The 16,647-nt window shown below is 35.7% G+C and overlaps 3 protein-coding genes and 1 pseudogene across 13 annotated transcripts; 3 read left to right on the forward strand and 1 right to left on the reverse strand.

Annotated features, from left to right (window-relative positions):
* Nucleotides 1-425: 425 nt before the first annotated feature.
* On the forward strand, nucleotides 426-1,902 carry LOC104768163 (bZIP transcription factor 27-like; annotated as a pseudogene). Its single transcript, XR_015591114.1, has 2 exons — nucleotides 426-1,388; nucleotides 1,525-1,902. The product of XR_015591114.1 is annotated as a bZIP transcription factor 27-like (transcript).
* Nucleotides 1,903-2,626: 724 nt separating this feature from the next.
* Nucleotides 2,627-5,321, reverse strand: LOC104767084 (protein MID1-COMPLEMENTING ACTIVITY 2-like). Of its 3 annotated transcripts, XM_087502067.1 has the most exons (9): nucleotides 5,089-5,224; nucleotides 4,800-4,939; nucleotides 4,276-4,691; nucleotides 3,783-4,189; nucleotides 3,565-3,680; nucleotides 3,391-3,462; nucleotides 3,185-3,291; nucleotides 2,972-3,071; nucleotides 2,627-2,894 (listed from the first exon to the last, which is right to left on the reverse strand). In XM_087502067.1, exons 3-9 carry the CDS (start codon nucleotides 4,678-4,680, stop codon nucleotides 2,839-2,841), a joined length of 1,263 nt encoding a protein of 420 aa, XP_087358193.1. In that variant the 5' UTR covers nucleotides 4,681-4,691; nucleotides 4,800-4,939; nucleotides 5,089-5,224; the 3' UTR covers nucleotides 2,627-2,838. The 3 variants fall into 3 exon arrangements, with proteins under 3 accessions (XP_087358193.1, XP_010489415.1, XP_010489411.1); XM_010491113.3 differs by lacking the exon at nucleotides 4,800-4,939 and having other exon boundaries at nucleotides 5,089-5,321; XM_010491109.3 differs by lacking the exon at nucleotides 4,800-4,939 and having other exon boundaries at nucleotides 2,627-2,897; nucleotides 5,089-5,321.
* A 229-nt stretch (nucleotides 5,322-5,550) lies between these two features.
* LOC104767085 (uncharacterized) lies at nucleotides 5,551-7,519 on the forward strand. Of its 2 annotated transcripts, XM_010491116.3 has the most exons (3): nucleotides 5,551-5,944; nucleotides 6,448-6,721; nucleotides 6,809-7,519. In XM_010491116.3, the coding sequence occupies exons 1-3, from the start codon at nucleotides 5,861-5,863 to the stop codon at nucleotides 7,360-7,362; spliced, it is 912 nt and encodes a 303-aa protein (XP_010489418.1). In that variant the 5' UTR covers nucleotides 5,551-5,860; the 3' UTR covers nucleotides 7,363-7,519. The 2 variants fall into 2 exon arrangements, with proteins under 2 accessions (XP_010489418.1, XP_010489417.1); XM_010491115.3 differs by having other exon boundaries at nucleotides 5,584-5,944; nucleotides 6,448-7,519.
* Nucleotides 7,520-10,322: 2,803 nt separating this feature from the next.
* LOC104768164 (vacuolar protein sorting-associated protein 35A) lies at nucleotides 10,323-16,474 on the forward strand. 7 transcript variants are annotated; one of them, XM_087500508.1, is made up of 21 exons: nucleotides 10,323-10,537; nucleotides 10,696-10,792; nucleotides 10,882-11,005; nucleotides 11,225-11,410; nucleotides 11,672-11,759; nucleotides 11,955-12,011; nucleotides 12,106-12,195; nucleotides 12,286-12,408; nucleotides 12,589-12,723; nucleotides 13,098-13,214; nucleotides 13,590-13,829; nucleotides 13,910-13,975; nucleotides 14,119-14,208; nucleotides 14,471-14,560; nucleotides 14,771-14,860; nucleotides 15,047-15,115; nucleotides 15,189-15,269; nucleotides 15,370-15,477; nucleotides 15,572-15,675; nucleotides 15,754-15,867; nucleotides 15,956-16,474. In XM_087500508.1, exons 1-21 carry the CDS (start codon nucleotides 10,445-10,447, stop codon nucleotides 16,155-16,157), a joined length of 2,364 nt encoding a protein of 787 aa, XP_087356634.1. In that variant the 5' UTR covers nucleotides 10,323-10,444; the 3' UTR covers nucleotides 16,158-16,474. The 7 variants fall into 7 exon arrangements, with proteins under 7 accessions (XP_087356634.1, XP_087356636.1, XP_087356638.1 ...); XM_087500510.1 differs by having other exon boundaries at nucleotides 10,331-10,537; nucleotides 10,696-10,778; XM_087500512.1 differs by having other exon boundaries at nucleotides 10,350-10,537; nucleotides 11,879-12,011.
* Nucleotides 16,475-16,647: the final 173 nt, after the last annotated feature.

Raw genomic sequence — 16,647 nt, forward strand, 5'->3', positions numbered from 1 at the left:
AAAAAAAAGATCGATTCCACTCTTTAGAGATGTATTATGTAAGCAAAAACTATCGTAAAGGTTGAAAAATATAGGGGGTAATTACAAAAAGGTAAAAACAAACAGAAAAAGTTGGTAAAAATCAAAGCACAAAGGTCACAAACGTGAAAGCGAATTAAAAGGGTATTGAATTGTGATATTAAAGTGAGACCAAAGCCATAGCTTATTGGTTACACCTTTTTGAAAAACAAAGAATCTCTTTACCCACCAACTCCAGATTTAAGGATCATGCATTCATGCTAATTGGTAGTATATAATTCCTTCTCTAACTTTAAAATGATTATCTTAGGAGAAAAAGTTTGACGTCACATAACTATGGATTTATCATTATCACAAATTGGATTAAGTGACAAAAAGGTCATTACATTAACATATTTTGATTTTTTTTTTTTCTAGAACAATTTATATGTTTGTCTCTTCTACTGGAACCAACCATCCATCATGATACTAGTAGAAATGACCATTGAGAGACAAGAAGCTCACAGTCTTTCTCTACTCTCTCTCAAAGCTATAAGACATTTGACACCCCAAAAAAACAAAAGACAAAGCTTTCTATGCTGTTCTGTTCTGATGTCCAATGTTGTCGTCAGCAAAGCATAATAAGATCAACCATAGTGCTTTTTCAATTTCCTCATCGTCATCATCATCATCAACAACATTAGCATCAGCATCATCAACATCATCCTCCCTAGGGCAGAACAAGTCTCAAGTCACCATGGAAGAAGTATGGAAAGAATTCAACCTTGGTTCGCTTCACTACCATCGCCAAGTAAACATTGGTCATGAGCCAATGTTAAAGAACGAAAACCCTAATAACTCTATCTTTCAAGATTTCCTCAACATGCCTCTGAATCAACAACCACCACCACAACCACCTTCTTCTTCCTCAATTGTCACAGCTCTCTACGGCTCTCCTCTGCCTCTTCCTCCTCCTGCCACTGTTCTCAGCTTAAACTCGGGCGTTGGCTTTAAGTTTCTTGACAACACAGATTCTCTTGTTGCTTCTAACCCTAACTCCTTTGAGGAATCTGCAAGTTTTGGTTTTTTTGCTAAGAAAAGAGGCCAAGTTTCTGATGAGAGTAGAGGAGACAGAAGGCATAAGCGTATGATCAAGAACAGAGAATCTGCTGCTCGTTCAAGGGCTAGGAAACAGGAACGTATCTCTCTTTACTCTTCTACTTTCTTGTAAATCAATACGAAAAGAAAAAACATAATCTAATGTTAAATTTACAGTTCCTCTGTATTAAAAGGTATCTCTCTCTTTTTTTCAGGCATATACAAACGAGCTGGAGCTTGAAATTGCTCACCTACAGACAGAGAATGCAAGACTTGAGAGACAATATGAGCAGGTCAAAACTAGCACTGATCAGTTCTTGCTATAATGGTCGCCTTAGTTAAGAACTCATTCTATCTTGCATTCTTTGTTTCTGTCTAAGGACATTGTGAGTGTAAGATTTGTTCCGTTTCTGTTTATGGTTAATGCAGTTGAAAATGGCGGAAGCAACTCAACACCAGGTGAAGAAAACACTTCAACGGTCTTCGACAGCTCCATTTTGAGAAACATCTACAAGTCCTTTCTTTCTCCTTGTGGGGAAGTGTGTTCTCATGGAAGAAGTGAATAAAAATCAGGAAACGTTTGTACATTTTTAGCTAAGTTAATTTTGTGGTAAATTAATGTAAGGAGTGTGTGTAGAAAAGTGTCTAGAAAAAAGAAAAAAAAAAAAAAAAAAAAAAAAAGAGAAAGCTACGAACTTTCTTCTTTCTTATCAACTCTTCTGAATTTTGTACTATTTTTATCTACTTAGCCCTCTATTATTGTAATGTGAAGTCTCTATCTAAGTAGTACATGAGTTTCTGTTATCACTGTTGAACCCATTTATTGCACTGTTTGTAGTGTTTTTGCTATTACTGGTCATCACCAAACCTTTGTTGGTGTTTTTATTCCTCTTTTGGTCCACTATTAATGACCCTGATGGAGATAAGTCGTCTTTCATGATAATGTCCAAGATGGATTCTTCTGGATCTACTTGTCTTGGTCGACTTTTTTCTTGTGTATATATGCTTTTATTAGCAACCAGAAACAGAGACAATATAAACACCTAAAGAGGCAAACTTGGTGGCATCTTATCTTTTTCTAAATGTGTAAAACACCGTAACCAAATTTTTTTTGCTAATCCTATTTAATATAGTTCAACTACATTATCTTTATAATACCTCAACAAATGTGTTTTGTGGATCAAAGACAACTTTAAAGACTCTGAAAAGAGCAAGTCAATCCAGTACGCAAAGTGGAATAATTTATGGATACATCTTCTGAAAAGCTGAACTGTTCTAAGTGTGGAACAGCTTGCTTACTTCATTGTGATCCAATAATATTTTGTTCTTCTCATGCATCACCTTCCTCCTCGTGCATTTGGAACCAATCTTTAAGGAATAACAACGAGTTGATAAAGATATGTAGCTAGACATCCGCATGATTATTCGAGATCAACACTTCAGAATCAATTCCTTTAACTTTATTTAGTAGGAAGCACATGCTATCTTTGATCCTCAATCTGAAAAACTAAAATCTTCAAAACACCAAAAGTTATGATCAAAACATTCTATTCACCGATAACAATGATATTCGTGTTGTCTCATATGTCTCTATGTAGTAATCGATAGAAAAGTATAAGGAACGTTCTGAAATCTCCATATTGTTCCCAATATAATTTACATTAAATCATGATGTCAACATTAAAATTAGAAGATATTCATTTAATGAAGAAACACCAATTATGTTCCGTGTTGGACAAGTCTTCATTCTTCCATGAACTGAGGTGTTGGTGGACTCATTTCCTTATCCTTCTCTGTACCTGCTTCATATATTAGATTCAAGAATATTAAATGATATAAATAAATGTTAATTTTTTCTTAAAATGTATATATTTACCGTGCGAAGAAGCTCCACGGATCTCGACTTCTCTCAGTTCTTGGACAAGAGCACAACAACAACACATTAGATGTGACAAGAAGTCGTCAATGGACCCTCCCTGCCATATCAAGACATCCATATTTTTTTGGATGGGAAACGTTGGCATCATGACCGTATAAGCCTTTATACGTTGGCATCATGACCGTACATCAAAAGGTTTAATCGATGTACCTTTATGTTGAGTGTCTTTCGAAGCTTCTTCCTTATGCAGCAAGTGTAGCAGCAACATGAGAGTATCAAAGAATACACCATTAGCTCATTACAAGCTGTAGCTGAAGCTGAAAAAACCATAAAATCGAAACTCTTGTATCAGATTCTTGGAAAGCTTATGTATTAAAAGATCACAAATTAAACTACATTGATATAAGATTTCTTACAGATTTGTCTGTTAGTTGCGACGGTGGAAATCTTCGCCAATGTACAACACGGGAAAAAGAATGTTTTCAAGCCTTATTTTACAGAATCAAAAGTAGACAAGAGTATGAAACTTGAATTGTTACACATTCAAAGGTAATCACATTTAGAAAAACAGAAGGAGATCGAGGGCTTACATAGAACAGGTGCTGAACAACAATCCAACAGGTCAGTGTGCCAATCTTCACGGTGTCGCGATGATTTTCCAGAAACTAGTTCATGTTCGGATGAAAATGAAACATAAGACGTGGAGCTGCATTCAACACCAAACATTAGCCTTCAATCATCAAACGTGAACAACACATCATGTAAATAAAACTTTTCCTCGATATAGGAGTAAGTGGGGATTATTAACCTTGAAGTTGTTCGAATACCACTATCCGTTTCATACGAATCATCTTTCTTCTTGCTAGAGGTGGTAAGCTCTTCTTTACTAGACTTTTTCTTAGTCAACACCTTTTCAGAATCAAGATCAGCAGAAGCAACAGTTTGTGTAACATCAATCAAATGCTGTATGACTTCACATTGATCAGTATCATAACGCGCCCGCGAACGTTGCAACTCGTGTTTTAATTTCTCCTCCTCTGTTTTGAGTGCTTGGCAGAAACCTATGTTCGGGTAAGAACGAGAGAGCGTCTTCTTTAAAACCGACGTAGCAGCTTCTCTAGTGGATTCTTGTTTCAAAATAACATCTTGCACTTTCCTATCCTCTTCATCAAGAGTGTACTCACGCTGATCACTGTCAATAGCTTCCAACCTCTCCTACATATACAATCATACTCCAATATCAAACAATGGCATAAACAACAACAACAACAACAAATGGTGAACAATGCGAGCCAAGTTACCCGAATCCGAATATTGTCCACCAAAGTGATGAGTGGAATGATCTTGAGATACCGATCGATCTCGTCCTGAGCTCGACGAAACTGGTAAACAATGTTCCACCCCATAGCCAACAAGTAAATAAAACTCCTTTCTTGACAACTATTAACTAGAATGTAAGATCTTCTAAGAGCATCTTCAAGCCCTTCAAGCGGCTCAAGAATCTCTGAATACTGCTTCATCTCAGAGATTCTTAGCTGCTCGAGCAAATTACCAATAAGCTTAAGATGCTGAGCGAACTGACGACAATTCTTCTTGTGCGTTCGAGCCGTGTTCGCGGCGCTCACTATCATTCCAATCAGTTTCACAGCGTCTACGCCTGTAAGCTGCGCCACTGACGCAATTTCTCCTAATTGATCCCATGACATTTCTTCTCTTCCTACAACTCGGACGACCGAAACAGCTCAGAAAACTATAACAAAAATGTTGTGACCTAAACGATGCATAAGTCAAGAAAGTTTAAGACTTTAGAGCAGATTATGATTACGAAGCACAATCAGATTTGAAGTTTCCAAGGAATCACACTATGGTTCGACTGTGACAACAAAACCAACATAGTAAATTCTCCACGTCCTCAAGCTTTCTCTAGGTTAAAGATCTTCAAAAACAGAGAACATTTTCAAGAATCTAAAACAATTAAAAAAAAAAAGAAGTGAAAATTTCTCTGTTGAACTGTAAAATCAAACAGAGCAAACATGGAAAATCATAGAATTACAAAAAAAAAAAAAAAAAAAAAAAAAAAATTGAAGAGAGGAAACAGTTCTTGAAATGCTCACCTTAAACGTTAAGGAAGTCAAGATTTACAGAGATGGAGAATTACTTTTGTATTCGACAAAGAAGAAGAAGTAGAAGAAGGTAGTGGACCACCCAGCTAGTGCTCCTCATGTGTGAGTGCAAGCAAGCAAAAGAAAGACTCACGAGAGTTTTCGGTAATGTTTTGGTTGTATTATCTAAGGGTCTATTATTCTTTTTTCACTGCTTTATCTAACCACAATTGACTGCCACGTCCGAAAAATTAAGTAGCTGCACGAGTTGCGAATTACCAGTTGGTCATGTGTCACTCTCCATAATTACACACATCTACCACGTATCGACGTATCGTTAAGCTCCCCCAGGGACCATGAATCTCGAAGCGGTGCTGTAAGAAAAAAGAAAACGCAATTATAACATGTCGGAGAAAGGCCTTATGGGCCTAATTTGGGCCTTAACGACACCGGTTAGTACCTATTCGTGTTGCCAAACACAACTCTAGCTCGTTAAAGATCCTCTTCATATCTATACATAACGAAATCAACGAGAAAAATTCTGGATCGGAGAGCTGCGAAGCCTGGGAATTTTCTTTGTACCCTCCCTTCGTTCTTCTCTGATCTCGAATTCCACATACCAAATCTCGCTTCTCCCGATTTTGATTTCTTTCTTATTATCACTATGTTCGGATAACAAAATCCCCCACCTTCCCTCCAAAACGTTGTCTTCTCTGTAAAAAACCCACTTTGTCGTAACCAAATCTAGGGTTTTCTCGAGTTCGCTTTCTCTTGTGATCGTGAGATGTCTCGGTGTTATCCGTTTCCACCACCTGGTTATGTACTGAAAGAAATCAACAAGGATAAGTATCTGATCGAATCGATCAAGGTTGGTTTTGTTGAGCTATTCAAAGTCCCATGGCTTTTTGGTCTTTTTTTAAAATGCTCTTGGGTTCATGTGATTTTTGAATGCTCAGCTTCCTTATCTGTGGTTGTGATAATCTTATGTCAATTCAAGAATTTGATCGCCATGAAACAAAAGTAAAAAGTGTCATTTGCAATGTAGATGGAAATAATTAAAATCTTAGTTAAAAAGAAAAACCCAACTAATGTATGTCAAAAGCATTGAATTGAATTATTAAAGACTTTGTAAGCAACTATGTAGCCAATGTCAGAATGAGTACTTTTTGGATTTGGGATTCTTGCCCATATATCCAATGTAGAGGGTGTTTTTGGCACTATGTTGTACTAATTGAATATATGGCATTATAGACTGTTGCAATTAGCATCCTTATTTGTCCCTTTCCCAATGATTTGGAGTTTTACTTTTTACTGGAAAAGCAAAATTATGGACATTTAATGTTGTTGTTCCACTGGGTTGTGTAAATCCAGGGGGCAAAGGAGGAGGTTAAGAAAGATAGAAAACACAAGAGGAAGGATAAAAAGAGAAAGGAGAGGGAAACTGAGGCGGGTCGAAGCAGAAACCACAGGCATAAGAGACGGCGCAAAGATGAAGGCAAAAAATTAACTAACAGTGAGGTCGAGTTCTTAGAGAAGAGCTGCCAGACAGTGGAACTTGAGGTTCAGTCATCGTCTCAGAATTCTTGTGATAGCACTCTTCATAGCAATGAGAGACCAAAACAAATTCAGAGTCAGCCCCTTGATGGTAGGCATAACGACTCTGGTGAGTTTGTTTGTGTTTACTTGTTGTTGGGTCTGTTTGCTTATGGTGTCATTCTTTCTTGGTTTGAAGAAACCGCCTTACGGACCCGGTTACCTGACAAGGATCCTGAGGCTAGGGTGATGATGTCCAACAAGGATCAAAAACAGCGGGTTTCCCGGGAAATGTTAGATGCTTCTCAGGCTGCTGCTCCAGAGGAGTCTGTTGGTCATCCTTATTCCACCACACAAGATGCTTTTAGGGTCTGTCAAGAGAATAGAAGAGATCCGTCGAGAGACATCACTACAGAGCCATCATCATCTTTACGGACTCATCCAGAACAAGAGAAACCGTCCTCTAGTCATCAGGAAACCATTGGACCTTCGAAGCTATCATGCAGGAAATGCCCTCCTTCTATGGCCGGGCAGTTCTTGAATCTCATCGAGAACTGGACTCCTGATCGTGTTGAGAGCAAGCTCACTGACTCTGAAGATCAAGAATGGTGGTTGTTGATCAAGTTTGGAGCCAAAAGGCAACAAGTTAACAACCAGAAATCCAACCAGGGAAGTAGTTCGATGGTGTGGCCAACTGCTCGATTTCTTCCGGAAGCCGAACTACACGCATTGCCATTCACTGTCCCGTTCTGATTTCAGCAAAGCTGGTCGAGAGAGTGGTTAACATGACCAACAAATAGTTTTATTCCTATGTATGATTAGATTAGCCTTAAGACTGAAAACTCAGAATTATATATGTGATTCTTTGTAGATATACTGGTAATATAGTAAATCATTATTATGTGAATAATATATATCTGCCGGTAGACTATATCATAGTAAATTGTCTCAAAACTGGGGTAATGTGCAACCGTGTAGTCTATGCGGCGCTGGTAGAGACTAGCTCGTAACCATTTATTTTTTTGTTTGCCTATCCTCCTATACGGTGTGGAACTATTCATGTGCCAAGCTAATCAGGCACTCCAAGCTAATTCGAACAGGTTCCCAAGGTTTCTTGAACTCATATCAATGGTATGTGTTAAGAAAAAAAAAAAAAAAAATCAGTCATGATTAGAAACTACACTCTCCAAGCAAGATTCTCTCGTCATCCGCCTTGCTATGAGTTCACTTACTAAACTTAGTTTGCCTAATACACAGTTTGGATTTCAGTTTAGATTTGGTTCGAATCGAAGCAACTCAAAAATGTAATAATATTAAATGGTATGCTTATTTAATACTCTCTATGGTGACATATCAAGTGCCTAATTCTAAGTGTGGTTTTTAAAAAACTGAATTTTACACCATTCACAAAATAACAACATAATTTGCGTTTTTTAAGAAAGAGAAAAAAAATTTGTTTTTCAAGTAAGCAATTTAACTATAATGGACCGCACTTGTGTTATGACTTACCAATTAGGTAGCGGTTTTGTTTCCAGTTACTGCTTACTGGATAAAATTATTTTTTTTTGTTTATTTTTTTTAATATTGAGTTAGTAATCAACATATTTTTTTTATTGAATTGTTAATACTTCTCATAGATATTTTAATTTTTAAATATGTTTTAAAGATAATAATTACTTCATTAATTTTTCATAAGTTATAAAATAATGAGTTTTTATGAAAAAACAGATTTAAAGAAAAGAAAAAAAGTTAGTCAATTGAAATTTTCATTTTATTTTTTTAATTCACTAATATTTGCTATATATATTATACTTATCTTTCAAAAAATCACATATACAATGAAATCATAAAAAAATTCTTCTACCATTTTCTTATGTACTAATAGTTTAATTAATCTATATTTTCTTAATTCAAAATTTGATCACAATAATAGGGTATATATTTTATTTGTAAATCGATAAATATACTTAGTATATAACTATATATAGTTATTTTACTATAATAAAAATTAAAAGATAATTTTATATAAACATATAATATGTAGAGAAATACCCTAAAATAGCACTAAAACAAGTTTTATGGACAATTATAGCACACATTCCATAAATTTCCAAAATAGCATTATTTAACAAATTAAAATATTTAAAATTAATTTTCAGAATTTTATTTTTTAGGTTTGGGTTCTCAATTTCACATTTAGGGTATAGTTTTGAGAGGTAGGGTTTAGTATTTTGAATTTAGGATTTAATTTTATAAGATTAATTGGTGCTATTTTTGGAATTTTAGAAATGTTGTGCTAAGTTTGGAAAAAAACTTATTTTGGTGCTATTTTTGAGAATCTCCCTAATATGTAATATACCACCATTTCTACAAACAATGGGTTTTACCATGTACTTTGATAAATTTATCTATAATTTGTAATTTGTATAGATTTTTGCATTTTTACCATTTAAACATTCTATTGTAAACCGCAAATAGTATTTTTCACCAATCAAATTTTATTATGTACCGCTTATTTTGTATAAACCGCATTTGTCCCGCAAACTGCATGTATCGTGGTTGATCTGTACTGCACTCTAAAACCGTTTTCCTTGCACAACCAAATATGTGGTCACCATTCAGACCTTTAGGCCATGAATGGCGACACAACAAAGGCGTATTTCTAAGAGTGGTTTTCAAAAAACTGATTTTTTCACCAATCACAAAAAAATAACTTAATTTGCGTTTTTGAGGAGAGAGAAAAAATAACTGTTTTCGTTTTTCAAGGATTACATTTAACTCATGGATCGCAGTTGTCTTCTAATTCACCAATTCCCTAGCGGTTTTGCTTCCAGTTTACCTGCTGGATAAAAACAATTTTTTTTGTTTAATTTTTTCTAGATAAAAACATGATTAAATTTTATTGAACAAAATCCACTTAATTACTTCAAAACAAATTTTGATTTTAGAAAATCAAAAATAATAGATGAAAATATTATTTCATTAAAAAAAATATACAATTTAAACTTATAACTATATGATATATTTGTTTCTTATTTATAATATTATAATATATCTTATGCATTGCTTATCGTATAAAAAATTTATTTATTAATAGAAAAAAATTAAAATATATAATTATATTAATTATTAATAATATAATATGAAATCCGCATCGCAAATAGTTTTCACCAATCAAACATTATTTTGTACCGCTTATTTTGCATTAACCGCACTTGTCGTGCAAATATATTTATCCCCCACATACCGTAGTTGAACTGTACCGCACTGTAATACTGCTTTTCCCGCACAACTAAAACCGCGGTTACCATTCGGATCCTTAAACTTTTTTATTTGTTCTATTTTTATAAGTTTTTTTCAACTTTCTATGTATATTTTATAACAATTTAATAATTTATTTAAATTCTATAGTATTCTTTTATATTAGTTGAATTTAGTTAATGATATAATATTTTATTGTTTTTAATCTTGCTTTTAGCCCAAAAAAAATCTTTTACTTTGGAACAGTAACTTTAGTTTATCCGGTTCGAATTAGTTCCATTACACTAGAATTGGATTCGGTTTGGAGTCAATTATAGTTATTGGTTTCCAGAAAATCAAAACCGACTTGGGTTTGGTGAAAGAGACTATGGGCCGTTGGATCTAAAGTTAAGTGGAAACATCGAAACGTGGATAGCGATAAAAGCGTACACGTGTGAAGCATGACATAATTTATTTTCCCATCCAAAGACTTTTTTCTCAGAAGGTAGTTTTTTTTTTTTTTTTTTTTTGTCAAACGAAAGAAACCTGAAAACCCAGAGAGATCGAGATTGAGATTTAGAGAAAGACGAAGAAGATGATCGCAGACGGAGCAGAAGATGAAGAGAAGTGGCTCGCCGCCGGTGCTGCTGCTTTCAAGCAAAACGCATTCTACATGCAACGCGCTATTGTAATTCTGCTCTCTCTCTCTCTATCATCACTTCATTCGTTTGTCCGTGAAATTGAGATTGAGAAATTTTTTAAATTCGTTTGGTACTTTTTGTATCATGAATCTGATGTTTGAAATTGTGAGGAGAAGCCTAATTTTGTTGTTTTTTGGTTGATTAGGACTCGAATAATCTGAAAGATGCTCTCAAGTATTCGGCTCAGATGCTCAGCGAGTTACGGACTTCGAAGCTATCACCTCACAAGTACTATGATCTCTGTGAGTTGTTTCCTTCTTCTGATGTGCCATGATAATGTGTTTTGCTAAATCGGTTTTCTTTGTGTGTGATCTGATTTGATTGTTTTTAGATATGCGAGCTTTTGATGAGTTGAGGAAACTTGAAATTTTCTTCATGGAAGAAACTCGGCGTGGCTGCTCGGTCATTGAACTCTATGAGCTGGTTCAGCATGCTGGTAACATATTACCACGCCTGTAAGTGACTGATACAATCCCTCTCTCGTCTGTTCTTTTGATTTGGCAAGCTTTTCTAAATTGTTCTGGACTTCGTAAAATGGATAATGCCGAATTCAAGTGATATCAAAGCTAGTTTATCTTATCACTTCTTAATATTGCTGGCACTTCTTTGTTTATTTAGTTTGTTCCCTTTTTTATCTAAACCACTATCTATTAAAAAATTTCCACCCTTCCTAGGTATCTCCTGTGTACAGCAGGATCCGTTTATATCAAAACCAAGGAAGCTCCTGCCAAAGAAATTCTTAAGGATCTTGTTGAGATGTGTCGTGGGATTCAGCATCCTCTACGTGGTCTCTTCTTGAGAAGTTACCTTGCGCAAATTAGTCGAGATAAATTACCCGACATTGGTTCTGAGTATGAAGGGTAAGCATGTAGACTCTATTGATAGGTTTGTATTTTCATAGCAGGCGGACCTGCATCTGTGCTTATTTTATCTTCTTAGACCATGACCCCTAATTTCTTTTGATGTCATTTAAGATATTAGGATGTTGACTGTCTGCTGGGTCAATTAGCCATGTCTATATTTGTATCAGTATCCATCTCTATTTGGTCAAGAAACTTTTGCTACTGATATACTGAAATCTAGATTCATCTAGTTAATGACTTGTTTGCTTCCCTCTACAGAGATGCTGATACAGTCACAGATGCAGTGGAGTTTGTACTACTGAACTTTACTGAGATGAATAAACTCTGGGTCAGAATGCAACATCAGGTGAGTCATGATTCAAAATTGGTATACACCCTTCTACCCATTTAAAAACGAGCTTGCCAGAATGTTTGCACGTCATGGAGATATAATTGGACTATGAGAGCATGATTCTGATCACGCAGGTGTTGTATTGCTTGTGAATCATTACCCTTTGATGATCCTGAGTTGAGCCTTGCTATCGGACTTTCTGGTCTGCAGGGACCTGCTCGAGACAAGGAGAGACGGGAGAAAGAGAGGGGCGAGCTTCGTGACCTTGTAATATGACTTTTTTATGGCTGGTAGCAGTGTACTGAAGTGCCTACCATTGGTTTTGTACTGACGGAAGCGTACGTTTTTCCTCACGTATCAGGTTGGAAAGAACCTTCACGTGCTGAGTCAGTTAGAAGGTGTGGACCTTGATATGTACAGAGATACAGTTCTTCCTAGAGTCTTAGAGCAGGTAAAAGACTATATCCTATGAACACACATACACATGCAAACTTAATTTATTTCCTAACCAAAAACTGATGTTTGTCTGATGATTTCTCAGATAGTGAACTGCAGAGATGAGATTGCCCAATATTACCTAATAGACTGTATCATTCAAGTTTTTCCTGACGAGTATCACTTACAGACTCTTGATGTACTTCTTGGGGCTTGTCCACAACTGCAGGTAGTCTGAGAAGCTCTCTCATATTTAGCATTATGCTCTACTCCCATTCATCTAATTGGTTGTATTAGACAAGACGCTCCGTCACTACGTATTAGTATCAACTGCACTTTCGGGTTTTTTAGGTGTCAGTTGTTCACTAATCTCCTGTTTTTCACACTTCCTCTCTTGTTTTCTTCTCAGCCATCAGTTGACATCATGACAGTGCTTTCACGTTTAATGGAGAGGTTGTCAAATTATGCTGCTTTAAATGCTGAAGTATTACCTTACTTCCTGCAAGTTGAAGCTTTCTCAAAGTTGAATAATGCAATTGGAAAGGTAACATTCACGTGTAGCCTATGATAAACTTGCTGGATATATGCAGTTGCATTGTTGTTTCTGTAATAAAGTATGAAAGTAATGGCAGCTTAGAAATCCTGTTAACCGGACTTGTTAGCATCACAAAAAACATGAAGAAGGCACAACTATTATGTTGTCTGACATTTCTATTTTTAAGTGAAACTCTTCACTTTAGACGATTCCGTTAACATGTAGAAAGATGCAGTGTTCTTTATGTGTTGGATGTATTCGCTGCAAAACGTGACCCTTCTTTACCCAGTTCTGCATATTTGCTGACTACTTAACTTCTGTGGTTTTGACACCTTTTTTCTTCAATGAAAAAGTTTCTTAGTTGATATGCTATGATGTTGTAGGTGATAGAATCACAAGAAGACATGCCTATTTTGAGTGCAGTAACCCTATATTCCTCCCTTCTCAAGTTTACTCTTCATGTTCACCCTGATCGGCTTGATTATGCGGACCAAGTGTTGGTCAGTATTTTACCTATTATTCTCTTCTTAATTCAACTTTAAATACTTTGTGCTCTGTCAATGGTGCTTAATAGCTTTATGGATCTCATTATTTAGATAATTTGTCATTCTATTCACATTGCTGAGACATTGCTAAATACGTGATACTTGTGTCAGAATATGCCAATCTTTTTTTATGAAGAAAAAAAATTGGATTCGGGTTCATTTTTGTTTATTTATTCTGGTAGCGGATGTTGGTTTAGCAATTTATATATTATTCGGTTATATGTATGTGTTTCTGGTACAATATGGTACATTACATTTGTAGAAAATTTCATACTATGTATCTTATACAATAAAAGAGTTTGAATCTAATGTTCTTCACTCTCTTCCCAGGGTTCATGTGTTAAGCAACTGTCCGGAAAAGGAAAGATTAACGACACTCGTGCAACAAAGGAGATTGTCTCGCTTTTAAGTGCTCCCCTAGAGAAGTATAATGATGTTGTCACCGCCCTTAAATTAACAAACTATCCCCTTGTAGTGGAGTACCTTGATAACGAAACAAAGAGAATAATGGCTACTGTTATAATTCGAAGCATTATGAAAAACAATACTCTTATTACTACAGCAGAGAAGGTATGGTACTTTTATACCCTTACCCTTTGGGTTGAACTATTTTTGTGGTAAAATTGAATTTGTCTTGTTTTAACTTGTAGGTTGAAGCACTGCTTGAACTAATTAAAGGTCTTATCAACGATTTGGATGAGCCGCAAGGTCTTGAGGTTTGTAAAAACATTTTTGTGATACTTTCTATCTTGTGCTGTGAGACATATTCTATCAATTACTTGTGGATACACATATATGAGCCAGAACTCCAAAAGAATGTTGAGTTTTGACTTCTGTGCATATCTTTCTACGCTCTTAGGTTGATGAAAATGATTTTGAGGAAGAGCAGAATTCTGTCGCACGTCTCGTTCACATGTTATATAATGATGACACGGAAGAGATGTTTAAGGTGCATGGAGCTCTTGCTTATTCAGATTCGTTCATGTGTGTCATAACTTTATGTTGACATTAGGCTTTCTAATTATTGGCTTGCATTCATAATGTTTTAGGGCATTAGTTCTATTGCATTTACTCACAGTTGCCTTTATTCTTCGTTTGTAATTTTCCAACTCAGTCATAAATTGTACTTTATCACCAGGAGTCATCGTATCCTTCAACATTCTATAAAGGTTTTGGCTTTCAGTGTTTGAAGTTGTTTCATTGAATTTCAGATAATCAGTATCCTGAAGAAGCATTTCCTAACAGGAGGGCCAAAGCGCTTAAAGTTCACCATTCCTCCCCTTGTTGTTTCTACTCTAAAGGTTTGACTTCTTAAGCAAAGTTATTCAAAGTACATAGATTTAAGTGTTTTGATGCCAATTTTAAAGCGTCTCACAGTTTATGTCGAGTTTGATTTGCGATGACATGGGTTTGTTGTTTCTTTTATCTGTCATACTGCATTGAAGTCTATCAGATATAGTTTGTTAAACTTTTCTTCTTAAAATTTTTGTTATATTTTGTTTGAATTGTAGCTAATCAGGCGATTGCCAGTGGAAGGAGACAATCCTTTTGGAAAAGAGGCTTCGGTTACTGCTACTAAAATATTCCAATTTCTAAATCAGGTAAGTTTTCCTAACTTTTCACTGCCTATAGTGTTCAGATCTGTCTTTTTATTTTATTTTTTTGTAGATCAATGTGTGTCAGAGCTACATTATTTGAAGTAAACTTGGCCAAAGTTAGAACATACAACTGATCCGCTACAGTCTTCAGTTCTTGTCCTTATCTGACGGAATTTTTGCTTGTTTCAGATTATTGAAGCGCTACCTAATGTTCCATCACCTGACTTGGCATTCCGGTTGTACTTGCAATGTGCTGAGGTAGAAAAATTACCTGTTATTAAGTATGCACTGACATCTTTAAAATGCTCACAGATTTTTCCTCTATCATCAGGCCGCGAATAAGTGTGATGAAGAACCTATTGCATACGAATTTTTCACCCAGGCATACATCTTATACGAAGAAGAAATTTCAGTAAGTTATATCTTGGACTTTCATATGTCTGGTGTCTAAACCAAAGTAAGTGAGTGAGATTAGCAAAATCTAATGCTTCAATAACTTGCCTTTTGAACAGGACTCAAAGGCCCAGGTGACTGCGTTACAACTTATTATTGGAACTCTGCAAAGGATGCACGTATTTGGTGTTGAGAATAGAGATACTTTGACACACAAGGCTACGGGGGTATATCCTCATGAATCATATGTTAATTAGTCTCTTGCCATATTCAATTGTGTCTGCTTAAAGTTTGATAAGGGAAAAACTGATTCTCTTGCAGTATTCAGCGAAACTTCTAAAGAAACCTGACCAATGTCGAGCTGTTTATGCATGTTCTCATCTATTCTGGCTTGAAGATCATGAAACCATACAAGATGGAGACAGGTATATTTCCGTGTGTGCAATACAACACAATGCGTGTTATAACTCACCACCTGATGGTATTGATGCTTTTGAAATCAGGGTTCTGCTTTGTCTCAAACGAGCGCTTAAAATTGCAAATTCGGCTCAACAAATTGCTAGTAGTGGTCAGGGTAGTGCAGGATCTGTTACCCTCTTCATCGAGATACTAAACAAGTAAATGGCTATTTTTGTTTTATATCTCATTTTTCTCATCCCTTGTGAGAAGCAAACAGCATCATGTAATAATGTGAATTTTTGGCAGGTATCTTTATTTCTATGAGAAAGGGATTCCACAGATAACAGTTGAATCAGTGGAGAGCCTTATCCAACTGATCAAGAACGAAGAATCAATGCCGTCAGATCCATATGCTGAATCGTTGTTTGCAAGTACGCTTCAGTTCATGGAGTTTCAAAAGCAGAAAGGCGGTGCCATTGGTGACAGATACGAGGAGATCAAAGTATAAAATCTGATTTGGTAAAAAATGAAGTCACATTTTGTTAAAAAAAGAAAAAGAAAAGAAGCTTTGGGTCGTTTGGGAATTAAGAAGGGACTTGTGTTGTGTTGGTTGCTGCTCGAAATGTAAACCTGGTTCGTCGGATTTTAAAAGGTGGTTAGTGGATTGTAACTTGCGGGTTTTTGCTGTGTCTATACGAATTCTTTTTTATTGGTCACACTTGTTACTTGTTAGTACTCTGAGATTAACATTGGATCTTAGGTGAGTGAGGTATTTGTATTCTATTGACGCACAAAAAACATTTTCTTGAATCATGTTTTACCAAATAAGTTGTCAGTCTTACGCAGGCATAATTAACAAACTTTAACGACCTATATGAGGTTTCATTTCGATAACTCTACGCTTAGTTAGTAGTATCGTACTAAACAAATAAAAAGAAGAATTTTCAAAGTTGGAATGGAATTTTATGCAGTACACTTTAGTCTTTTTACACATGACA

Source organism: Camelina sativa, chromosome 19 (assembly GCF_030686135.1).
Source record: "Camelina sativa cultivar CO46 ecotype springtype chromosome 19, ASM3068613v1".
NCBI classification, from domain to species: Eukaryota; Viridiplantae; Streptophyta; class Magnoliopsida; order Brassicales; family Brassicaceae; genus Camelina; species Camelina sativa.